General features: G+C 57.1%; 2 protein-coding genes across 14 annotated transcripts; one reads left to right on the forward strand and one right to left on the reverse strand.

The window, feature by feature from the left end:
• Nucleotides 465-13,085, reverse strand: NTN5 (netrin 5). Of its 9 annotated transcripts, XM_021094675.1 has the most exons (9): nucleotides 12,903-13,085; nucleotides 9,353-9,498; nucleotides 6,812-7,463; nucleotides 3,713-3,901; nucleotides 3,344-3,493; nucleotides 2,883-2,936; nucleotides 2,585-2,665; nucleotides 2,158-2,264; nucleotides 465-1,084 (listed from the first exon to the last, which is right to left on the reverse strand). In XM_021094675.1, the coding sequence occupies exons 1-9, from the start codon at nucleotides 12,940-12,942 to the stop codon at nucleotides 578-580; spliced, it is 1,926 nt and encodes a 641-aa protein (XP_020950334.1). In that variant the 5' UTR covers nucleotides 12,943-13,085; the 3' UTR covers nucleotides 465-577. The 9 variants fall into 9 exon arrangements, with proteins under 9 accessions (XP_020950334.1, XP_020950336.1, XP_020950333.1 ...); XM_021094677.1 differs by lacking the exon at nucleotides 12,903-13,085 and having other exon boundaries at nucleotides 3,344-3,463; nucleotides 9,353-9,554; XM_021094674.1 differs by lacking the exon at nucleotides 12,903-13,085 and having other exon boundaries at nucleotides 9,353-9,553.
• FUT2A (galactoside 2-alpha-L-fucosyltransferase 2) lies at nucleotides 3,896-17,808 on the forward strand. 5 transcript variants are annotated; one of them, XM_021094686.1, is made up of 4 exons: nucleotides 3,993-4,112; nucleotides 5,215-5,324; nucleotides 9,588-9,699; nucleotides 14,687-17,808. In XM_021094686.1, exons 2-4 carry the CDS (start codon nucleotides 5,298-5,300, stop codon nucleotides 15,709-15,711), a joined length of 1,164 nt encoding a protein of 387 aa, XP_020950345.1. In that variant the 5' UTR covers nucleotides 3,993-4,112; nucleotides 5,215-5,297; the 3' UTR covers nucleotides 15,712-17,808. The 5 variants fall into 5 exon arrangements, with proteins under 5 accessions (XP_013854049.1, XP_020950345.1, XP_003127331.1 ...); XM_003127283.4 differs by having other exon boundaries at nucleotides 4,014-4,112; nucleotides 5,219-5,324; XM_013998597.2 differs by having other exon boundaries at nucleotides 4,016-4,112; nucleotides 9,567-9,699.

Here is a 24,855-nt window from a genome sequence, read left to right on the forward strand (position 1 = left end):
TCTGACTAGCATCCATGAGGACACAGGTTTGATCCCTGGCCTCGATCGGTGGGTTAAGGATCTGGTGTTGCTGTGAGCTGTGTTGTAGGTTGCAGAGAAGGCTCAGATTCTGTGTTGCTGTGGCAACACACTCAAAGTCCCATTATTGTTTTCTCAGAGAGTCTCAGAGAGTCCATCAAGAACCCAAAGTTCCTCAATCTGGAACTTTCTGGAAATCTAGCACTGCTGACCTATCCTTGGGTGTATTTCCCACCTTTTCTAGCCATTCTCCCCCGCCACTGGCTTTGACCAATCATCAGGCATCAGAGATCTGACCAGCGCCCAGTGAGGGCCCACCATCTCCTTCACTGGTTTGGCATTTGGTCGGAGATCTGTACCATCCTTGGGTTCCACAGATTTCCTCAACGCCTTCTTCATTTGCCCCTGAGACCCTCCCAGTACAGATTGGGGTCTAAAGCCGAGAATCCCCAAGATTTGAAGCTTTATTGAGGAGGCCCTTACGTAGGTCACAGGTCACGTGTCCTAGCCAGAGACCAAAGGTCCTGCTTGCAGTGTGTGGCCTTTGACTAAACGTCCCTCACGCCTGGTTGGAGCTGGCGCATGCCTGTGACATCGGGTGCTCTGCGGAGTCTGATTGGCTCGCTGAGGGATCCGCCATTGAGGTAGAAAGCTTCACGCGGTCCTTGTTTCTAGTGCTTTCCTTGGCGTTCGAGGCCACCTGGGGGTTCGGGGCTCGGAGTTGGGGTCGGGGGCCCCAGTCCGCGGCAGCCCCCGGCGCGTTCCTCCTGCTGCAGCCGCCGCAGCGGCCGGGCCCAGTGCGGCCTCCAAGGTAACGCGAGGCCGTGGCGGTCGAGGACCAGGCGCGTGGGGTCGGGGCCGCCAGCCGCGCTGCCCAGCAGCAGGTAGTGGGTGACGGGCTGCAGGCGCAGGCAGCCGCAGGCCAGGTCGGCGCGGGGCACCCAGGCGTCCTGGCTGCCGCGGCGCACAGGCCGGGCCCGCTGCTTGTACGCAGCCAGCACGCGAACAGCCAATCGCTGCCACACGGGGCCAGCCGCCTCGGACGCCAGCACCTGCGCGTGGAGAACTGCGGGGAGAGGAGCTGTCAGGCCTGGGCGGTGGAGAGCCTCTGGCCTGGGAGAGGGTGGGCTCGTCAGGGGCCGCATTAGGGAGGAGACCTTGAACCTTAGAGGGTGAGAGGTTTGGGAGTCTGGCCGCCGGCTGTCAGGAGTGAGGCCTTTCTGAGATGGGTCGAAGCAGGAGGGGCGGGGCTTACGGAGCGTGAGGTTGGGTCACTGCAGTGTAATTAGAATCTAGAGGTGGGGGTTCCGGGTGGAGGTGTGAGTCCCTCCAGAGCGGCGGCAAGACGAGGTGCCCACCAGAGATGTGCCAAGTGAAGCCCTCTGGGTGGGTCACCTTAGAAACAGCGGATACGGGAATTACTTAAAGGTTGGAGGTACCGGAGTTCCCGTAATTGGCTCTGCGGTTAACGAATCTGACTAGCATCCATGAGGGCTCAGGTTTGATCCCTGGTGTTGCTCAGTGGGTCGAGGATCTGGCATTGCCGTGAGCTGTGGCATAGGTCACAGATGCGGTTTGGATCCTGCATGTAAGCCAGCAGCTACAGCTCCAATTGGACCCTTAGCTACAGCTCCAATTGGACCTCCATATGCCGCGAGTGCAGCCCTAGAAAGCAAATAAATAAAGAAATAAAGGTTGGAGGTACCAGGAAGACCCTCCAGTGAGTGGGGCTGGGAACAAAGCAGAGGAGGCAGCTCCAGGGTCTCTGATGCCACTGGGTCGGTCAGAAGGTGTTAGGAGCAGAGAGAGATCGCTGGGGCACAGGATCTGGATCCAGGATTAATTTGGGGGTCAGAAGGAGGTCATTCTCCAGAAACTGAGGGTTGAGGTCCTACTAGTGGTAGTTTGGAGGCTTGTCCAGTGGGTAAGGTGAGATTTTGTTGGGACAGGACTCTGGTGGACAAGCTGGGTCTGTGAAGCAGAAGATCCTTGAGGGAGGTGGCAGAGAAGGCGCCACCTTTGAAGTTCAAGGACACTAGTAGCCAGTTGATGAGCCTCAGGAAGGAGGGGTCTGGAAATCCTTGAGGAAAGTAACTGGGGCTGGGCTGAACCACCAAGTGTGCGCAAGGGCCAGATTACCTGAGGTTTTGAGGTCAAGGGGCTGGTGTGGATGGACGGGGTAGGGAACTGCATGTAAGTGGGACACGTCTCAGATTTTTGGGACCCCGAACGGCATCTGAGAGGGTCTGAAAAAGGAGAGCCAGGCAAGGGTCGCTTCCATTCAGCCAGTTCCCCTTTCTCCTTCCATCCTCAGGAGGCCACCTCCCTCCCTCCGAGATGTCAGGCTGAAGGAGGTGGTGAAACACTGGAAGGCTAAGAACATGGGGAAGGAGAGACTACGCTGCCGCGTCTGTCTGTTGTCTGCAGACCCGTTAGAAAAGGCCCTTTGGAGTCCAACAGCCTTGCCTTTTTAAGATGAGAACACCAGAGGCCAGAGGAGGGGGTGGTTTGGAGGCAGATTGGAATACCCGTGCAGCCGCTGGCCCTTTTCCTCCCCAGCACTCACCGTAGTCCTGCTGGCAGTACCTTCGAAGGCTCATGTGTACCTTGGTGTCCGAGGTATTGCAGTAGTTTTGACACTGAGGGTCTGGGGAGGGTCAGGCCATCTGCAGCGGGCTCCTGAGCCTGGACTACAGCATTCTGCCCTGCCCATCCCCCACATCCCAACTTGCCAGACAGCTGGGGTGCCCGAACCCTTGGGACTGGGCTCAGTGGGCCACCCCTGGATCCCACCTGGGGGCCCACTCAGCCCCTCCCCGATGATCCCTCTCACCGCCAGCGATTTCCAGGCCAACCTGTCTTACCAGCGCTGTAAGCCCGAGGGGTCGTAGCCAGCATGGTTGTTGCCTCTGGAATTCCTGTGAGAGACCGAAGAGAAGATAGGGCTTCTTAATGCCCCCCAATCTGCACCACACCTCCCCTGAGAAATCCAGGTTTCCAGACCCTGAAGGTCTCTTCCCCTGAGGCCCAAGAGCGCAAGTCCCCTTGGCCCTCCACCCCCCGCACCAGTGGTCCTGGCCCAAAGCCCTCTTCTTCCTCGAGACCGGGGGGTAGGCCCCCATTGCCCTCCTCCCTCAGACCCAGGAGTCCAGGCTCGCGGGCTCTTCCTCCCCAAGACTGAGGAGACCAGAATTTCAGTCTCCACCTCCCCAGGGGCTCTGAGTTCAGCCTGCAGCGTTTAGGCTCTCCCCACACCTGCCCGCTGGAGATCTGGGAGTCTCCTTGCCGCCCCACTTAGGCCTGTGGCATGTCCCCCAGGACTCACGCTGGCAGGGCATCCTGGGGGAGTGGCTCTGCTGGTAGCCGGGACCACAGCGGTTGCATGTCAGGCCGGTGACCCCTATCTTGCAGGAGCACTGCCCACTGGTCTGATTGCAGGTACCACCTGTCGCCCCAATAGGATGGCACTGGCAGGCTGCATGAGGAGAGGAGCTGGGGGCGTGGGGTGCAGGCTTCCAGCCTCTTCCTCCCCAAAACTGAGGAGACCGCAGTGCCCTGGCCAGCCCTCCCTCAGACCTGGGAGTCCTGGGCCCAGCTCCTCCTCCCTCAGACCGGGAGGTCCCAGTCCCCTGTCCCCTCCTCCCCCAGGCGCCTACCTCCTTTCCCTCTAGGCCCAGTTTCAGGCTGCACTCACCCCTGCAGGCCTTGCGGCTGGTGATAGGCTGGCTGGGGTCCCTCCAGAACCCCGGCTGGCAGTAGTGGCAATGCCGCCCAGCAGTGTGGTGGCGGCAGCGCTCGCAGACACCCCCGCTCTGGCCGCCCGACAGCCTGAACAGCTCGGAGTTGAACCTGCAGCGTCGGGCGTGCTGGTTGCAGGAGCAGGCTAGCAGCAGGATGGAGGCCGTCAGCTCCAGGCCCTCTGTGTCCCTTTCCCAGCCTTCTCCCCCCTGCCCTCCGGAAATAGACTGCCCGGAAGTGAGGGCGGGCCCTTGAACCTTTCCGTTCTCGTGTTTGAAATGGAGGCCCCGGAGGACCGCTTAGCTCGCTGGGTTGGAGTGGGGTGCTGTAAGAAGGAGGCCCTGGCCTGGAGCTGGGTAAGCCCCAGGGGACTGATGAACCTGCCGGATGTCTGGGTGAGACCAGGGGGCACACAGAGGGGCTCCGGAGTCAGACCCCCATGAGAACGGGCCTCACTGCGCTCCTCGGGCAAGCGACATCTCCTCTCTGTAGCTCACTTTCCTTGCGGCAAGATGACACGTATAGTGTCTGCTGCTTGAGGTTGAAGTGAAACCGACTCGCTCTAAAGTGCTGGCTTAACTCAGTGGCTGGCCCAGAGCACACCCTTGCCCATTTAGAGGGTCCTCGGGCCCAGGGCCAGGGGCCAAGTGCTGGGTGTGTTTCCTTCTCATGGAAGGTCTGTGAGGCTGGTGCTCTAATCATCCCCATTTCACAGATGTGAACGACGAGGCAGAGAGTGAGCGCACCCGCCCACCCAGCTGAGGGAGGGTCAGAGGCAGGAATGGGATGCAGGCTCATTCCACTGCTTCCCTCTCAGCTCGCACCAGGGCCCTTTCCGTGTACATTTGCCCAGGGAGCGATGATGGAATTGCCTAAGGCAGTGGCTCGCTGACCTTACCACTTATCCACTGCAGGGTGGGGTGTAAAAGAGCAACACAGATCCCAGGGCTCATCCCAGGGCTTCTGTGGGTCCAGGCGTCTATGTCGAGCAAGCACCCCAATGTGAGATGCTGATTCAGGGGGTTCCTGAATCACCCATTGGAGAGATATAAGGAGACTCCTCCTCCAAGAGGTTTGAGGGGCCTGGACTGGCAGGGCCCGAGGCCTGAGGAGTAGTGGGAAGGCCAGGGAGCCGAGACTGCTGGGTGTTCTTAGGAAAATGACTCCCCATCTCTGAACCTTGGTTTCCTCCCATCCAGTGGGGATCTCAGTTCCTCTCTCCAGGGTTTTCGTGGGCATCGGGGATGGCTGTGCTCTTGAGATTAACAGCGAGTAGCGTTGGGCTTTGGATTCTTTCTGCCCTGAGAGTGATCACTTCACCTCACTTCCCTCTAGAAAACTCGGTTGGAGGGAGGGGTTCCGGCCACCCGGTGTGAAAAGCCCACAGCTCTGCCTCCGGAGTTAGTCTCACCCTGTCCATCCAGACCCTTCTCCATCACGACACTGTTGGTCTCCTAGGCAGGTCCAGAGGGCTGTGCCCAGTGCAGCCTGGGGGATGTGGTGACCCTCTGAGGGAGAGCCTCCCAGCGTCCAGGCCCACGATGAACCCCACCCCTAACTCAGGCCACGTGAGTCTCCCCATCTTCGCTTCCCCATAGGGGCGTCACATCTCACTGGTGGGAATGGGCCAACCAGCTAGAGGGCTGAGGTGGTGGGGATAGAGGGTCAAGGAATCGTCCAGTGGGGATGAGGACTGAGCATGGAGCTGAGGCTGCGCAATGGTCTTTAAGTTATGCACTTGACATTGGGGAAGAGTAGAGGGGGAGGGGGCAAAGAATGTGGGAAGGGGAGAGGGGGCGATGCAGAGAATGAGAGAGTCTGTGTTTGTGTGTGTGTGTGTGTGTGTGTGTGTGTGTGTGTGTGTGTGTGTGTGTGTGTTTATCTGGCGGTGGAGTGGCATGACCTCCCAGGGTCTGGTGACCCACTCAGCCAGGCTGCAGGCAGGAGGTGGGAGGCGAGGGGGCTGTCTCTGACCGGAGCTGCTGAAGGACAGGGAAGGAAGGGCCTGGACACCAGGCTGGTCCAGAAGCACTGTGGACGGGGAGGGCCCTGAGTGCCGCCTGGGGAGCACTGGTCCAGCCGGACAGCCAGTGCCTGGCCGCGTCTGGTCTCTGAGCCCAATCCCAGCGCTGCCTCTTGCTGGCAATGAGACCTGGGGCAAGCGACATAACCGCCCCCCTCCCCCTCCCCAGCCAGGCAGTGGGAACAACGGTGGGCGCTCAGGAAGCTCTTCCTCTATGCCAGGTCCTGTGTCAGGCTTCATTCTAAGGACTTTATGCATGTTTATGTATTACATTTTCTCAAAAGCCTGTAAAGGAAGTGCTGCTGCCAGCCTCATTTTCCAGGTGAGGAAATGGAGGCACAGAGAGGTTAGGTCACTTGCCTGGGGTCACACAAGCCAGGAAGCAGAAGACCTGGGATTTGAGCCCGGGCGGTCTGGCTGGCTGGCTGCTGAGGCCATGCTCCTGTCTGTCACCCTAGAACATCTAATGTGACAGGATCTGCCAGGAGCCTGGCAAGGACAAGCAAAGACCCTTGGGCTCAGTGCCCTGAGCTCAGATTCCAGCGCTGCCCCTTACTGGCTTCTGTCCTTGTACAAGGGACAGTCCAGCTCTAGCCTCAGTTTCCTCATCTAGAAAATGGGTTCGAGGCAATAGCTGCCTGGCCCATAGGAGGTATTGGATAAATAGGTGTCTAATGAATGAACACATTTCCCCTGCGGGCGATTTGATGAGCCAGGAAAGGTCCAGCTGCCCTCTTTTCCTACAGCTACGCAGTAGGCCCCGGGCTGGGTGATGAGAAGTGTTATCCACATCACCGTGGTGCTCCGGTGTCAGGGAGATACTGGAGCCCCCTAACGGGGGCGTGTAAGCAGCTGGAAGTCGGGACAGCAGAGATGGGGGCAGATGGGCCATGGGAGGAGGAGAAGGTAGGGGAGGCGAGGAGGGCGCCTGGCTGGAGGGCACCATGGGGAGAAGCAAGCAGCTCTGGGAAGGGAGAGCGCATCCCGCCCTTTAGGGACATGGGAACAGCTTCGGGGTGGGGCAGGACTCACGCAGGCAAGGGTGAGGATGCTGGGGTGTGGCGGGTCGCCAAGGCCAGTCTCGGTGGGATGGGCGGCAGCTCTCACACCCTGGGCCGGTGGTGTGGTGGCGACAGCGGCAGCGGGGTGGCTGGGCGCGGGCAGCACAGCGGGCTGCGTGGCCGTGGCACTGGCAGCGGCCTCTCACTCCTGCTGCTGCCAGCCCTGCCCGACCCCCAAGCTCCACGCGAAGGTGACTGGCCACCACGCTGGTCCTGAGGCCCGGTGGGGCTCGGAAGGTCACCCTCTCAGGGCCTCCCAAGGCCCCCGGCCAGGCAGGTCTGCGCCACAGTGATCTCCAGGGACCTCCGCTGGTCCAGGCGGCAGACAGGACCAGGGCTGGGGGTCCTGGGGTGCAGAAGCGCAGGCTGACAGACGTCAGGAGGAAGGGGCCACCCAGCCCCAGGGTCATACTGCCATTGCAGGTGGCCCGGGGGCCAAGGTCCACCCCTGGGGCAAGGATGCAGGCCCGGGGACAGGAGGCAGCCATGGCAGCCAGCTGGGTCACTGGCGGGAGGCAGAAGCGAGGGCGGCCCCCTGGATGGTAGCATGGGTCTGCGCTGGCCTGGCTCAGGAGGAGCAAGAGGGCAAGGGTCACGGGCATAGTTCCAGCAGATGCAAGTACCTGAGGGGAGAGGATGGCCCGGCTGGGGGCTGGGGCTGCGCTCAGGGCTCAGCCTCCACCCCGCTCCCCAGCTTCCCTGAGGGGCCCTGGCATTCCGCCCCACCCTGCCCAGGACCCCTCCTGGCTGCTTCTGAGCGAGGAAAATAGTTCCATCTGGGGAGAATTATTGTTTACATAAGCCAAAGGGGAAAGAACGCAAGAAAAATCGAGAATTTTGCCTGAACTAATCCGTAGCTTAACACCCCAGAGCTATCCGTCAGTGTCGAGGGGTAGGGGGCCCTGGGGAGAGGGCGGGGTGGGGGACAGATGGGGAACCTAGGGGGCGAGGGGAGCGGGGCGGGGCAGGGAGGGGAGCGGGAGGCAGACAAGACCAGAGACAAAGGAACAGAGAGGGCTGGGCAGAGACAGGGAGGGCAAAGCCTGGGGGACGCGGGCGCGCCAGGCTTGGACAGGGAACCAAGGGGAGAGAGGACAGACCCAAGGGAGACAGGAGGCCCAGGCACATGGCGGCCAGGCACCCAGAGTCCACAGGGAGTTGGGGGGACCTGGTCCCAGGGAGCCTGGAGGTTTGGACAGGCAGGCAGGTGGGCAGGTGGCCTCAGAGACAGGAGGAGGGCCAGCAGCAGGCCTGCTGGGCAGCGCAGGGATGAGGCCGAGAGGAGAAGGGCTGGGTGCTGGGCGGGAGATCAGAAGCCAGAGGCCAGACCTCAGCCCACGGGGGGATCGGGGATCAGAGCAGAGACCCTTTCCCACGTGGGGCCCTAACCTTGTTCTCCACACCCAGGGCACGGAGGGGGATTATTGCCAAACAACTGGGCCTCCCTGCCACCCCCCAAACCCTGCCTGCGCCCGCCCTTAACCCTTTCCCACCCGGGCGCAAAGCCCGGAGAGCTATGCTGAGGAGCAGAATGGGGATGCCTCCAGGGCTGGGACACGGGCGTAGAATCCCTGTGGGGCTGGGAAGCCCGATGCCTGGGTTCCCCTTGGGTCTCCGGACGGGAGGACCCTGTGCTCGCGTTTCTGAGAACTTTCTCATAGTCTCAGGCCCTGCCTGCCATCTAGGCCTCAGGCTCTGGGAGTTAGTGGCCCCGTGTTGTCCACTGGTTCTGCGGTCCCCACAGCAGATGGAGGAACAGATGTTGGGGGTGATGGGTGCTGAAGGAGGAGCAAGGGAGGCAGGGCACGGCAGGGCCCGATGCCAGGGCAAGCACAGGACCAGAACCCGGATGGCAAGAGCGAGGGCGGGCTTGTATTGAAGTGCCCCCTTCCCCGCCCAGGCCGCAGCCCCTGGGGAGCTCACTCAGGTTCTGAGGCCTCGGAGCCTTTCTGGGCCCCACTGTCCAGGCCCCTGGCTCTCATCTGGACCCTGGCTTGTTCCTGGGAGTCTGTGAGGCACCTGGGGGGGTAGGTGGGGTCACCTCCTTCCCCAGCCTGACTTGCCGTCGCCCCATGCGGAGGCCGCCTCCGCTGATCACAGGCACAGCCTTCCGCTCTCGGCAGGAGCTGGCGCCATTTTGAGCTCTCGTGCCTGGCGTCTGCCCCAGTCCCCCGGCACCCGTCCCCCCCTCCCCTGCTTGCCTTCACAGGGTGCTCCTTTCTGGCCCTTAACACCCCAGTTCCCCGGGCTGGATCCCCCCCGTGCTCCTGGGGATCCTGAAGCCAGTCCCTACCCACTGAGGAGCCCAAAGCTCCCAGTCCCTGCCCCGCCTGGGACCTGCAGCCCACCCTGACCCCCACCCCCCTTTCAGGAGCAGAGTCTAGCTGTGCTCCCACTAGAGCCAGAGTCAGGCCCGGTCGCTGCCCGCTAAGAAGGTCCACTGGGACCCTGGCTCCTCTCCCCTGGCTCTCTGTGCATGCACCCTGCCCTTCACCCCTGACACGGTCCAAACCTGGGCCCAGGAAGAGAGCGTCCTCTGCGGCCAGCTTGTCCTGTGTGCTTCCCTCCTGCAGGAGCGGGGCGGCCGGCGTGGGTGCTCAGGAGTAAGTGCCGAGTGGCTGTCCTCAGGCCCCGGGCTCGTGGGGCTCTGGGCGGGAGCTAGGAGCAGAGCCGCAGAATCCAACACCACTCCCGCCCCCCCACCCCTCCCCATCTCCCTCGCCAAGGCGGCCCCGCTCTCCCCACAGGGACCCCTGGCAGCCACGCCACCCAGGACTGCGTGGGACAAGAGAGCCGTCGCCCCGCAGGGGCCAGCAGCAGGACAGCCCCGAGCAGCCTGGCCCAGGAGGCTCAAGGCAGGTAGGATGGGACTTCCTGGAGCTGCGCTCAGCTCAGCCTCCTGCCCCACCGGCTCCTCGGGGCAGGCAGACGCCGCTCAGCCCTCCATGTGGTGCTGTGATCAGGAAGGCGCTGACCTGCCGGGCAGGGGTCAGGGCTGCTCACACTGAGGAGGGGGGTTGGCCTTTGGCTGCGTGACCCCAAGCCAGGCCCTAATGCCCCCTGGAACCTTCTGTCAGCTGTGGGTTAACCGAGCTTGAAGGTCATTCGCTTTCAAGCCCTAAAAATCAGTGCTCTTGGAAGGGTCACACCAGCCACCTGGAAACCCAGAGATGGGGCTGCGTCTGAGGCGGTGGGGGAGGGGTGGGGAGCTGTGACTGCCTCGGACCTGGGTGGTTCTAGCAGCCAGAGGGACACACTGGGGACTCTGAGGGGGACAGACCTCAAAGCTGGCCTCCCCCATGGCCAGCTTCCTGCAGGGCCTCAACACTTCAGTCCTGAAATTTTCGTGCAAATGTTGCTGTCAGCTGTACTACACGTTCAAATGGTTTCACTGGAAAAATAGCATTTTCTCTCCCTTCCCAGAAAAGCCAGGGCCTCGGGAGAAGGGGCTGCATGTTTGCTGCTGTGGCCTCCAGTGCATTGACTGTGGCACAGTGTGTGTGCGACCCTGACAGGGATTTGGGGACCCACTGTCCAGGGACGAAGGGCACAGCTAAGGCCATGCTGATTCTGGTTCCCGGTGACCTCTGTGCCCTGCAGTGGAGGAGCCAGCCCCAGGGGGCCGGGGCCACCAGGACGGGACATTGGAAAGTACACAGTGAGGAGGAGTTAGCGCCCGAGACAGAGACACTCCCAGATCAGAGGCGGCCCAGGCAGAGAGAGTGGCCAGTGCAGAGGAAACGCGGAAAGGTTTAGGTCTCTGTTATCCCCTCTGCTCCCCCCACCAGGGACCAGAAGATTCTTAGGCTAATGTTCCCTGGAGAGAAGCTGGCTTCTGCTGAGGCCATGAGTACCTGCAGAGGGCCTGGGCGGGCCTGGGAGGGCGGGCTGGCCGCTGAGGCGAAGTGACTCCCGACTCCTCCAAGCGGCCAAGCTGTCAGGAGTCGCTTCTTCGCCTGAGTGTTGCTCCCTCAGGACGCAGTGGTCAATCCAGGACAGTAATTAGGAGCACCGATTCCTGAACTACACTTGGCCAAATCCAGGCTCTGCCGCCTTCCTAGCTGTGTGGCCCAAAGCACGTTTCTCAACCTCTCTGTGCTCAGTTTCCTCATCTGTTTTGTGGCCTCACCTGTGGGAGATGTGAGAACCGAATGAGCAAAGACAGCTCTACATTCTAATATCTGGAACTCTGTGGACCAGACACTTGCCAGAAGCTATATTTTGACATCGTCGTGGGTGCACAGGTCACACATGATGCAGCTGCAGGCCCTCGACAGGGTCTGGGCACCCTCCTGTGATCAAACAGGATTGGTTCTGCAAGCCACATGAGTCACGTCTGTGAATAGCTGTACGTGGGTCAGACCAGATTTTGTCCCCAAGTGAATGTGGCTCAGGTTAGGGTTTGCCCACCTTCCTCATGAAAATGGCCAATCAGGGCTTGTGGCCCAAGACGTCCAAGACACAGTGCTGAATCCGGTGCCCGGCGAGACTGAGGCAGAAAGCACGGAAGCATCAGCCTTGATCAGTTCCCTCAGCTTTTCTGTTGTGTAGGCCAGTGACAGGCCAGGTGAAGGAGCACTTGAGACTCAAGGACAGAGGTGGCAGCCAGGCCAGTGTTCTGGTTTGCAGAGCCCAGTGCAAACTGAGAGCCCGGGTCACCTTGCTCACGTCTCTGGAGAATTTCTAGCTGATGACTGGAGCAGCGCAGGGCCTTGCGGCCGTGTGAGTCACACACCGTGGAGGGGTCCTGAGCTGGTTTCTCCTTCCCTGTAGCCCTGGCTCCAGTCCCTGCTCAGCTTGCCTGCTGGCTTTGGGACCTGCCTGGGGTTCTGGCTGAACTGATCCGAGGCCGAAGCTTGAGTCCTTCTCCAAGTAGGACCCCAGGAAGGACCTGAGCTGGGCAGGTGGTGTGATAAAGATTGGGACGGAGTTGTCACCAGCCAGTGAGAAGGAGGCTCAGGGGCAGATTTAATTCGCTTTTGGGGAAACTAAAGCAGCGAGCAAAGTGCTTCATATAAACAGGGTGAGGGGAGCATAGTATGTACTCAGTCCTCATGTGCTAAGAGGGAACCCACACTGAACCCGAGACTTCCAAGCAAGGCCCAAGAGCGTTCGGGTTTCCCAGAGGGGGGTCAGATTAATAAAGTAAGGAGGCCTGGCGTACGGGAAGAGGAGGAGAGCTGAGGCAAGGCTCACAGAGCCCTGATGTTTAAGGGGTCCAGTGGAGGGAGAGATGGGGAGCCTGGAAGGGGGAGAGAAGTAAGCTGGATGAGAAAGAGTAGGGGCTACGCAGTCCAGGGCTTTGGCGGGGGGCCTGGGGTGGGAGGGGTCCCCCTGAACCACAGCCACTGCGATGGCTCCAGGGAAACCACGGGTGGCTGGTCAGGAGGGGAGGAGACAGCGTGGGTCAGGACACTGGAGACCTGGCAGCAGGAAAAGAGCATTCCCCAGAGCCCAGGGGAGAGCTGGAGGCGAGACAGACTCAAGAAGAAGCAACCCCCGAAGAAGAGGCTACCCCGTCCCATTTCAGGGATGGAGAAACCAAGCTGCCCCAAGCCCAGCCAGAGCACAGTGGCGTCGAGGGGGGAGCCGGAGGGGCTCTGGGCCAGTTCCCTGAGCCAGCCCGGCGTGCACACCGGGGTCAGAAGGCCAGTCTCGAGTGTTGGGGGGGACGTGAAGTAGTCAGAGCCTTGTAGCTGCTGGCGGGAATGGAAAACGGCAGCTGTGTGGGAAACGGTGCGCAGTAGCTGACCTCAACGCCGGGTCCCTCACACCTGACCAGCAGCTCCACTCCTAGGTGATCACCCGAGGGAAGTGAATTTAGATCCACCCAGGGGTTTGGTCGTGCGTGTTCATGGTAGCATCATCCATCATAGCCCAGAGCGGAAGGAACCCAGACATCTAGCAATCAGTGAACTGATGAATAAAACAAGGCACATCCGTATAGCAGAATATTAGTTGGATGTAAAAAGACATCAACAACGTGCTAACACATGCAACATTGGATGAACCATGAAAACATGACACTAAGCAAAAGAAACCAGTCACAGAGAGTCACTTACTGTAGGATTCATTTATACGCAGCTTGCAGAGTAGCCACATCCACGAGACAACGTAGATTAGTTGGACATTCCCCTTGTGGCGCAGCGGAAACCAATCTGACTGGTATTCTTGAGGATGTGGGTTTGATCCCTGGCTTCGCTCAGTGGGTCAGGGATCCAGCGTTGCTGTGAGCTGGTGTGGCCCTAAAAAAATAAAGGCAAGGAAAGATTAGTCGAAGGGAGGAGGCAAGGATGATTGGGGGTGGGGATGACCTTCAGTCAGGGCTGCTTTTTGGGGTGATAACGTTTTTCTAAAAGTAGGAATTCCCAGAGTTCCCATTGTGGCTCAGCAGTAACAAACCCAAGTAGTATCCATGAGGACGCAGGTTTGATCCCTGGCCTCACTCAGTGGGTTAAGGATCTGGCATCGCCATGAGCTGTGGTGTAGGTCACAGACGTGGCTCCGATCTAGCATGGTGTAGGCTGGCGGCTACAGCTCTGGTTCGACCTCTAACCTGGAAACCTCCATGTACCACGGGTGCGACCCTGAAAAGACAAATAATCATGATAATAAAATTAGGGGTTCCTGTTGTGGCTCAGTGGGTTAAGAATCCGACTGGTATCTGTGGGGATGCGGGTTTGATCCCTGGCCTTGCTCAGTGGGTTAAGGAGCCAGTGTTGCCATGAGCTTCAGTGAAGGTCACGGATACGGCTCAGATCTGGTATTGCTGTGGCAGTGGTGTAGGCTGGTGGCTGCAGCTCCTTTTCGACCCCTCACCTGGGAACCTCCATATGCCACGGGTGTGGCCATAAAAAGCAAAAAAAAAAAACCCCAAAAAACATAAAATTAGTTGTGGTGGTTGCTATGACAACTATGTAAACATACTGAAAGCTATGGTACACTTTAAATGGGTGAATTATATGTTTTTTTAAAATATCATCTCAATAAATTGGTTACCAACAAACAAGGAAGGGCTCATCAGAGACCTAAATATAAACGCTGAATCTAGGCAGCTTGAGGTGGCGGCAGCACAGAGAGAATGTTACAGAAGCAGGAGACGGGAACTGGTGGACCCTTAGGTCCTGGTCCAAAAATGGCACGTTGTCACTTCTGCCATATTTGATCCGCCAAGGCAGTCACAGGGCTGCCCAGATTCAGGGGCAGGGCATCAAGAGACTCTGCAGCCAGCTCGAATCTGCCACATCCACTGGCAGTCCCAGTGGATTAGCACTTTCCATGGCTGAGGCCCTTCCAGGTAGAAGTCTGTGTTTTATTATTTTTATTAAAAAAAAGTTTTGGCTATCCCCACAGCATGCAGAAGTCCCTGTACCAGGTATTGAACCTGTGCCACAGCAGTGACAGTACCAGGTCCTGAACCCACTGTGCTACCAGGGAGCTCCTGGAAGTCTTTATTTTCCGAGACTAGTAGAGTGCTTTCTGTGCGCCAGACACTGTTCTGAACATGTTACAGGCCAACCAGTGCTGTTAAGTTGGACCATATGAAATGGATGTTTGTGTAAGGAAAATACAGTGGCACTTTCAAATGGTTTGACCTAGTCAGCCCTGGAAATTAGGGTTCAGATGGAGTAACTTGAAAGTAAAGTTGCACAGCCGGTAGGGGGTGGGGTGGGATCCAGACCCGGGCCCAAAGGGTCCATGGTCTGTGCTCTTGGACACCACAGTGGAGGCCACTAGACACGCCTGCCGGGCTGAGTGAGCAAAGGAACAAAAGATTAGGGGTGAGCACATGAGACCTACCCGCGCAGCCATCCCTCCTAACGCGAATTGTCTCTCCTCTCTGTAGCCACCAGGACATTCTGGGCCACCTGCCCTTCCTTGTCCACCGTCTTCTTCCTTTTCGTCATCTTCATGGTGTCCATCATCTTCCACTGCCGCCAGCGCCTGGCTCTAGTGCCCAACCCCTGGGCCTCCCCAGGCCACTTGGTCCTGGTCCCTGGACACCTGCCCCCCGGGGGCATGTTCACCATCAACGCCAAAGGCCGCCTGGGGAACCAGATGGGGGAGTACGCCACCCTGTACGCGCTGGCCAGGATGAACGGGCGGCCGGCCTTCATCCCGCCCGAGATGCACAGCACGCTGGCCCCCATCTTCAGGATCACCCTCCCGGTCCTGCACGCCAGCACGGCCCGCAGGATCCCCTGGCAGAACTACCACCTGAACGACTGGATGGAGGAGCGGTACCGCCACATCCCGGGGGAGTACGTGCGCCTCACGGGCTACCCCTGCTCCTGGACCTTCTACCACCACCTGCACACCGAGATCCTCCGGGAGTTCACCCTGCATAACCACGTGCGCGAGGAGGCCCAGGATTTCCTGCGGGGTCTGCGGGTGAACGGGAGCCGACCGAGCACCTACGTGGGGGTGCACGTGCGCCGGGGGGACTACGTGCACGTGATGCCCAACGTGTGGAAGGGCGTGGTGGCCGACCGGCGGTACCTGGAGCAGGCCCTGGACTGGTTCCGGGCTCGCTACCGCTCCCCCGTCTTTGTGGTCTCCAGCAACGGCATGGCCTGGTGTCGGGAAAACATCAATGCCTCGCGCGGCGATGTGGTGTTTGCCGGCAATGGCATCGAGGGCTCCCCCGCCAAAGACTTCGCGCTGCTCACGCAGTGTAACCACACTGTCATGACCATTGGCACGTTCGGGATCTGGGCCGCCTACCTTGCTGGTGGAGAGACCATCTACCTGGCCAACTTCACCTTGCCCACCTCCCCCTTCCGGATGGTGTTTAAGCCCGAGGCAGCCTTCCTGCCAGAGTGGGTGGGTATTGCAGCTGACCTGTGGCAGGCCAGAGACAACGGCCCCTAGCCCCGTGTCCCTGCCTCACCCTCGGCTCTGCACACCGTGTGGGGCGCAGCACGCGGGCTCGGATGCCTGCATTTAAATCCAGGCTGCTCTGCTTCCCGGCTGGGTGACTTTGGATGAGTAACTTAACCTCTCTGTGCCTTAGTATGCCACCTGAGAAACAAATGGGACGCAGCTCCTCCTAAGAACACGATGAATTCGTGTAGGGCCTCGGAAACAGGTGGTAAAGTGTTGGCTGTTAACACGTCTCTGGGTGTCGTGCCCTGGACATTGGGACTGTGTTAAGGTGGGTGGAAATGTATTTTTGCCCTCTCCTTCTTTATAGTCCCGGGAGCATAGAGTCCAGATGTTTTGTACTTGTCTCCTGGAAGGGCTTGGCGATGAAACTGTTCCTGCCCTCAAGTAAAGGGGAGCTGGCTGGTGGCTAAGAATTCAGGCATTGGGTCCAAGGGGGCCTTGTGATGAGAGAACATGAGGGAAAACAGGCCGTGAGAGGCTGACTCAGGGAGAGACCCTCTCGCGGAGGGGCTGGGGGAGGGCCTCACAGCGACGGCAGGACTCAGCAGCAGGCCTTGGCCTGTAGCAGCGAAGACGCCCAGAGTCCGAAGGTCATGGAGCAACAGGCTGACCCCACAGGGGCAGGGGCCACGGAGACTTGCCATGGCCGTGTCCACCCGTGTGGACAGGTGATCTGACACCTTGGCACTGCCTGTGCCCCAGGACCTAATGCCACTGTGAGAAACCCCAATATGGACAAAAGTCGGATTAGGTGATTATGATACTGGTTTTCTTGTGTTTGACGCATCTTAAAGCATGAAGATAACCAGTATTTTTATTGGATCCTTTTTGGATATGAAAAAAATGTAAAGTTACTTATGTTCATTTAAAATTTCCCCCAAACATGGGTGAACTGGTTTAGAAAACGTTTCAGCCACATTTCGTTCCCATTTTAAAACCTGTTCCAAGTGTCTTACTTATTTGCTTCCCGTGTCTTGGCATACGGGTGCGGTCGAGTGCCCTTCCTCTCCTGTGGGAGCAATACTGTCTTCCCAGAGCCCTAAGTCCTCGGTGGTTAAGAGGGGGTGTTGAAGAAAGCAGGGGAGGGGCTCAAGGGGAGGGTGCCAGGGAGGGAGGCTCTGTATCAGCCATCTACCGTTTTGTAACAAAACTTACAAACCCCAACGCCTAGTAGCTTAAAGCAACAATAATTTACCATTGCTTACAGTTGCCGTGGGCCAGGAATTCGGGAGTGACTTGGCTGAGTGGTTCTGCGTGGGACATCCAGGGAGGTGGCTGTCGGGTGTTAGCGAGGGCTGCAGTCATCAGAAGGCTTGATGGGCTGGGGATCCGCTTCAGTGGCTGGCAAGTTGGTGCTGGCTTTTGGCTCTTGGTTAGCTCCTCCCCCTCCTTTTTTTCTTTTTTGGCTGTACCTGGGCACATGGAAGTTCAGCTGGAGCTGATGACACAGTTGTGGCAATGCTGTTAGGGCAGCTACCCAGCAGCCCTGCGCTGCAGCGTATCAGCTCTGGAGACAGCCCTGTGGCTGTAGGGTACCAGCTCCAGCAGCTCTGTGGCTGCAGTGGATCAGCTCTTTCACCCGGGGGGAAACCAAGCGAGCGCTCGGAGAGGTGGAGAACTCAGGTTTATGACGCCGGCGCGCTCAGAAGAGATCGCTCTCCAGAGTCTGAGCCGGAAGAAGGGTTTCCCAAGGCTTTTATGGGCTGCGTCTTCTGGGTCCAAGCTTGGCTGGTTGGACCGGAGTGACGTCAGGCAAGGTAGTGGATGCGGAAACAAATTGACAGAAGCAGATGCGTGGGGGAGGGGTGGTTGGGACAGTTGGCTGGACTTTGCTCAGTCATCGTGGCCGGGGTCTCTCCTTTCTACGTTTTTATTGGGACATTTTCTCCTACAATGCTGGATCCTTTAACCCACTGTGATGGGCTAGGGATTGAACCGGCACCACTGTGTGAGCTGGGAGGGGACTACTCAAGAGTATGATGCCGGGAGGATTATCTCGGGCCGTGTTGGAGGCTGCTGTGTTAACTTGCTAGAGCTGCTGTAATAAAGTACCCCAGACGGGGGTGCCTTGATTAAACCACAGACATTTATCGTCTCACAGATCTGGAGGATCGGAGTCTGAGATCGAGGTGTCGGCAGGGTTGCTGGTTCCTTCTGAGGGCTTTGAGAGGACCATCTGCTCTGAGCCTCTCTCCTTGGCTTGCAGATGACCAATTCTCCCTATGACGTCTTCCTTTGTGTGCGTGCGCGCGTCCCAAATTCCTCTTCTTGGAGTTCCCTTTGTGGCTCAGCTGGTTACCAACCCAGCTAAGTATCCATGAGGACGCGGGTTCAATCCCTGGCCTCGCTCAGTGGGTTAAGGAGCTGGTGTTGCTGTGGCTGTGGTGTAGGCCGGCAGCTACGGCTCCAATTAGACCCTGGCCTGGGAACCTCCATATGTTTTGGGTGCGGCCCTGGAAAAGACGAAAAGACAAAAAAGACCAAAAAAAAAAAAAAAATGCTTCTTCTTATGAAGACACCAGTCATGAGAAGTTAGGCCCCTAATCTCATCTTAATTTAATGAATCCGTAAACATCCAGTCTCCAAACACACCCCCCTTCTCAGGTTCTGGAGGTTAAGACCTCAACATAAGAACTTCTGTGGAGGTAAATGCCACCCACAGCAAGGCCCAGCCTCCATTCCCAGCCCTCCGCTGAAGTCAGAAGGGTTTTACTCCTCTTCCGTTTTTCTCTCAGGGCCAGCCCCTCCGCCTCATTTAATTACTTGAGCCAGGAGCTCATCCCACATTCTCTCCTTGGAAGAGACTCAAGCCAGAAGGATCCAGACCCTCCGAGCCGACCCCTGGCTCTCTCTCAGGTGCAACATCAGAGCACAGGAGCAGCCGGCCGCCCTCTCTCTCTCCCATGTCAATAAGAAGTGCCAGGATCCTTCCTGTTTCTTGTCCGGATCTCATCTCCAGCTTTCTCCACGCTGCTCTGTGCCCTGGAGGCTGTCTCATGTGATCTGCTACGGCCCAAGTGTTTGTGATCCCCCCAGATTCATATGTGGAACCCCCAGTCTACTGCGTGATGGTGCTTGGAGCTGGCGCCTCTGGGGTCATTAAGTTATGAGGGTGGGTGTGTCGTAATGGGATTGGTGCCCTTATAGGAGCCGTAAGAGGGATGTGGTGCTCTGCCAGCTTCCATTGTAGGAGGGCCACAGCAGGAGTTGCGGCTGCCAAAGTAAATTTCACCGATTCATTTAACAAAAACCAGGAAGTGGACTCTCAGCAGGAACCAAATTAGCAGGTCATGGACTTATCAGCCTTCAGAACTGGGAGGAGGAAATTCCTGTTGCTTAAGCCACCCAGGCTGTGGCATTTTCGCTGTGGCAGCCTGAACTGACCAACACGGCATCTGTGGGCACCCCTGCCTTATGCCTTCCTGTTGGCTTTGGTCAGTGGGATTACAGTCCAAAGGAAGGGAGTTCCCGTCGCGGCGCAGTGGTTAACGAATCCAACTGGGAACCATGAGGTTGCGGGTTCAGTCCCTGCCCTTGCTCAGTGGGTTAACGATCTGGCGTTGCCATGAGCTGTGGTGTAGGTTGCAGACGTGGCTCAGATCCTGCGTTGCTGTGGCTCTGGCGTAGGCCGGTGGCTACAGCTCCGATTAGACCCCTAGCCTGGGAACCTCCATATGCCGCGGAAGCGGCCCAAAGAAATAGCAAAAAGACAAAAAAAAAAACAAAAAAACAAAAACATGTACAATCTCTTGGGTAAGAATTCAGTGTGTGCAATCGTAAAACAAAAAAAAAAAAAAAAAAAAAAAACACAAAAATCAAAGGAGGAATGAGTGAAGCTGGGTATTTCTCCTCTCAGATCCATCCCGGCGACCTAGAGAGGGTAGCAGCTCCCCACAGTCCCCACTCCTGGGAGCTGTACCGTCTTGAGTTGTTTTCCTATATACCCTACCCACATCTTTGTCAGCGATCCTGGTAAACTCCTCTCACGTTGCCCCCTGTGCGTGTTCTACTTCCTGCTGAGGGGTGCCCTGGAGAGCTTGGTATTATACCACTTTGTAGTGAACCTGCCAGCTGAAATTCTGGCCAGCTTAGTGGAATGAGGACTCGTTCTCAAAGTCCTCAAAATCAAATTGATTCAAGAAGTTCCCTCGCAGCACAGCATGTTAAGGATCTGGCATTGCTGCCACTGTGGTGCGGGTTCGATTCCTGGCCTGGGAACTTCCACATGCCGTGGGTGCGGCCAAAAAAAAAGCAAGTTAACAGACAAGAATGAAGAGATGTGACGTTTCTGGCAGACCCGACTTGGAGGCCGAAGCAGAAATCTGTGGAGCTATTATAACACCCACAGGTGGAGAGCTGAGTGCGTTTCCTGCATGTCCTTTCTTGCACATCCTGAGGACTTTTAGGTGCTGGGGGAAGATTTAGAAGATCCATACTCACAGCCACCCTCTCCCGTTACCTCCCAGGAGGTCTCCACCCAGAAAGGGCCCTGCCGGCTTCCAGGAAGTGAGTGCAGCAGTGGGATAGACTGTTCTGAGTTCGGCTGAATCTAGATGCTCTGGGGACCCGGCTCCGCTCCCTGTGTTTAGAATTCCTTGCTTGGGGGGAGCGAACACCTTTTATTTGATCAGCGTTAAAGCAGGAACTGACCAGATGCCAGCAGTAAATTACACTAATTCATTCCCTAAGTATTTACTAAGCTCTTTTCTGGGTTTGCAAGTCCAAAGCAGAAGGGAACGAGCCCTTCCTTCCTCCTCCTCTTCACCAGAGGAGACACAAGGATGCCCAGAAGGCCAGGGACCACTTCTGGTCTCCAAAGACAGAGATCTCGCAGCCCAGCGCTGCAGGCAATATTAGCACATAGTGTGTGTGTGTGAGTTGAAGTGTGTCCCCCAGAAAGATCTCCTGAAATCCTAACTTCCAGTACCTCAGAATGTGACATTGGGAAATAAGGTCTTTACAAGTGGAATTGGTTTTGACAAGGTCCCACTGGAGGAGGGCGGGCCCTTCCTGCAGCCTGACAGGTGGCACAGGGACGCATGAGGGGAGAATGCCCTGTGGTGACGGAGGCAGAAGTTGGCTTTGGGCCTCCAGAGCCACGGGAGCGGGATTCGCTCTCGCCCTGCATCACTCAGGTCGTGGCAGGCTCTTAGAGGCCGTGTTCAAGGCACGTTTACTGAGTGGGCTGAACAAGCACGGGGGCGGTGCCGAGCTCTGGGCTTAGCAGGCAAGCAGGTTACAGCCAGTCTCCCGATGCCTTGGCCCAGGATCTGTGTTCCTGGTCAGAGCCTGGAACCCAGGGGCCATTAAGATAGCAGTGGGGCTGAGTCAAGCAGGGTGGGGCCTGGTTGAACTTGGGAAGTGGCCAGAAGCGACACAGGTGTGGCACCGAGTGACTTAGAGTGACATCCTGGCTTTGGATTCGTAAGGCCTTGAAATGCTCAGAGGCCATTAAGATCACATGAGCATCGTCTTTCCAGAAGAGACTCAAGCTTGTCAGTCAGATGCCGGAACCCAAACCGAACCAACCCAGCTGGGGATCCGGCCCCTTCAGTCATCTCCAGGTGTTAATTTGAGCCCAACCAGAAATAGAGGCCCCCATGGACCAACCAGTCCTTCAGTGGTTGGAGTCAGGGAGGCGGGGTGTGCTGCATAAGGTTCACTGCACAGCTCAGCTGCCCTTCTGGAGAGTCTCAGTCTTGCTGCCTTGCAGAGAAGGCCCCTTCCCTGTGCCGCTGAAAGAAAAGCCTCCCCGTTGCCTCTTAGGGGCCCTAGCCCGAGGCAGCCGCCAGTCTGCTTTCTGTCTCTATGGATTCAACTTTTCTGAACACTTCCTACAACATGTGGTTCTTCGGTCAGTTTTAACCCTCAGAGAGGTGAAGCCACTTGCCCGGGATCACACAGCTGCCGAGTGTGGGGCAGCCAGAGGGTGTGCCCTTACCCGGAGTCCCGTGTCCTCGGAGTCATTGCATGACTGCGTTCCGCAGGGCTGAGCCAACCGAGGCCTCCCCTTCAGTGACTGCCTGGTGGGGCCATGAGGAGGTTCTGAGGTGAAGGTGAGGATGGGTGCATAGCTCTGCATCCATTCTGATCAGCAAGCCACTGAAAGGCACTGCATGTACTTTCTTTTTCTCCCACTTTTACTGAGATGTAATTGACAGCACTGTGTACTCAGAACGATGGGATTCACACACATCATGAGGTGATGATCACAATGAGTTTAGTAAACATCTGTCATCTCATGGAGAGAGGAAACTAAATAGGAAAAAATGTTTTCCGCTGATGGGATTTTACTCTTTTTTTTTTTTTTTTCTTGCTTTTTTTTTTTAGACCTACACCCTTGGCTTATGGAGGTTCCCAGGCTAGGGGTTGAATCGGAGCTACAGCTGCGGGCCTATGCCACAGCCACAGCCGCGCCAGATGCAAGCCGCATCTGTGACCTACACCACAGCTCACAGCAACGCCAGATCCTTAACCCACTGATCAAGCAAGGCCAGGGATCAAACCCGCAGCCTCATGGTTCCTGGTCGGATTTGTTAACCACTGAGCCACAACAGGAACTCCAATACGGTTTTTAAAAATTCACCAAGGTCCCCTTTTTGTGCCAGGGGACAAAGTTAGGAGTGGCCTGGCCCCAGTTCCCACCCTGTAGTGCTCTGCCATCTCTCTTAGTCTGATGGCAGAGGCCACGGGTATCTTGGGGATGGAGGTTGGAAGGATGTTGGAAGTGGTCCGTTAGTCTACGCAGAACATCTCCTGCCCAAGCCTGTGGATGGTGGGGTGTTGAGGGGGTTTCCAGTGTTTCATTCTCAGCCCTGGACCCCACACGCCTTCCTTGTGGTCACCAGGAATCTCCCTGTCCATGTACCCACCTGCAGCCCTGGACCCCTCCCACCCTGTGGTTAACAAATAAAACATGGCCCAGGCGCTGATGCTTATAAACTAGTTTTACACCTACATGCACGTCTGGCAAAATATTCAAAAGTCATAGGGATGTGAGACAATCCTTCATCGAGAAACGTCTGGCATCCCCAGCCCAGGTTATGAAATGAGATAGTAGCCTCTACAGATAGACCTTTCATTTATTTTTTCCTGGCTTTTTAGGGCTGTGCCTGCAACATATGGAAGTTCCCAGGCTAGGGGCTGAATTGGAGCTACAGCCACAGCCACAGCCATGCGGGATCCGAGCCACACCTGTGACCTACACCACAGCTCCCGGCAATGCCGGATCCTTGACCCACTGAGCAAGGCCAGGGATGGAACCTACATCCTCATGGATCCCAGTTGGGTTTGTTACTGCTGAGCCACAACAGGAACTCTGAGGCAGATCTCATTTTATTGTCCTTGCTTCACTGCATTTTGCAGGTACTGTAGGGTTTTGTTTTTTTAGAAGTTGAAAGTCTGTGGCTCCGCTGTGTCCAGCATTCTTTTGGCACTGTTTTTCCGGTAGCATTTGTTCACTTTGTGTCTCTGTGTCACATATTTCAAACTTTTAAATTATTATTATATTTGTTATTGGTGTTCTATGATCAGTGATCTTTGATGTTATTATTGCAAAAAGATTGTACCTTGCTGAAGACTCAGATGATGGTTAGCAATTTTAGCGCTGAGGTTTTGTTTTGTTGTTGTTTTTTTTAGGGCCGCCCCTGCAGCATATGGAGGTTCCCAGACTAGGGGTCTAATTGGAGCTGTAGCTGCCGGCCTAGAGCACAGCCACAGCAACGTCGGATCCAAGCCACCTACACCATAGCTCACGGCAACACTGGATCCTTAACTCACTGAGCAAGACCAGGGATCGAACCCGCGTCCTCATGGATGCTAATCAGATTCGTTTCTGCTGAACCACCATGGGAACTCCCCCACACTGAGGTGTTTTTAATTAAGACGTATGTTATTTTTTTAGCCATAATGCTATTGCACATTTAATAGACTACAGTGTCATTTAAACATAACTTTTTTATATGCACTGGGAAACCAAAGAACTTGCAACTTGGTTTATTGCGGTATTCATTTGACTGCAGTGGTCTGGAACCAGACCCGCCCTGTCTCCAAGCGATGTCAGTATACACATGTAGACCCTCCAGCTCCACACACTCTAGCTCCTTGCCCAGAGGCCGGTGGGCAGCTGCTAGCCCCACCCACACAGTATGGACATCAGCTCAGGACACGGAGCTCTGCAAATCCTTTCCTTCCTTCCTTCCACAAATGTGCATGTAGCACCTCCTCTCTGCCAGGAAGTGTCCTAGGCTGTGAGAACACAGTAGAGGGCAAGACAGATACACGTCCTGCCCTCAGGGAAGCCCCGCCTTAGTGGGAGGTGTCTCAGGTAGCTAATGCTGTGTAACAAGCCACCCCCAAATAGGATGAGTTCACCTGCATTATTTCCCCCAGTTCCATGGATTGACTGGGTGGCTCTTCTCTCCCTGTGATGCTGTCTGAGGCTTCGCAGCTGCAGGCAGTGGGGCGCTTGGTCAGGACACTTGGTCTCCTCCATGTGGCCTCTCTCCTGAAGGATAGGTGGGCTTCCTCACCGTGTGGCAGCTGCATTCCAAGAGAATAGGTACCAGAGTTTGAGGCAATGCAGGTGGTGTTTGTGCCAGACCAGGTTTATGGCCAGTACCCATTACCGGGGGGTTAGCATCACAGCCCCTGCTTGCTACTAGTGTCTGCTTCCTGGTGCCTACCCCAGGGGGCCTTCCTGCTTCTCCCCAGCCGGCTTCCAAAGCAGGTACCAGGCTCTTTCACAGGCTGGGGACGTTCAGTCTTTCACCCCAAGCTCCTCAGCTTGCACGTGGCACAGGCAGGATTCCAGCCTGGGCCCATGCTGCCGCCTTCTCTGCAGCGTGCTCCATGTGGATGGCGGCCAGTTTCAGGTTTGTTAAGTCGGGATTGGATGGAAGGATGGCAGGGAGCCAGGGTCCCCGAAGGGCACGTGCTGGGTTCTAGTCCTAGCTCTGCCCACCTCAGCCGTGGGCTCCCAGGAAGGGCGTGACTTCTCCATCTGCAAGGGGAGGAGGGCCACGGGAGCCCTTGCAGTGTAGGCATTGGGCACCCCTGCATTTATTCCACATACACTTCTGAGCATCTGTTATCAGCAAAAATGGTTCCATGTGCTGCAGGTGCAGTGAG

Source organism: Sus scrofa, chromosome 6 (genome assembly GCF_000003025.6).
Source record: "Sus scrofa isolate TJ Tabasco breed Duroc chromosome 6, Sscrofa11.1, whole genome shotgun sequence".
Classification (NCBI taxonomy): domain Eukaryota; kingdom Metazoa; phylum Chordata; class Mammalia; order Artiodactyla; family Suidae; genus Sus; species Sus scrofa.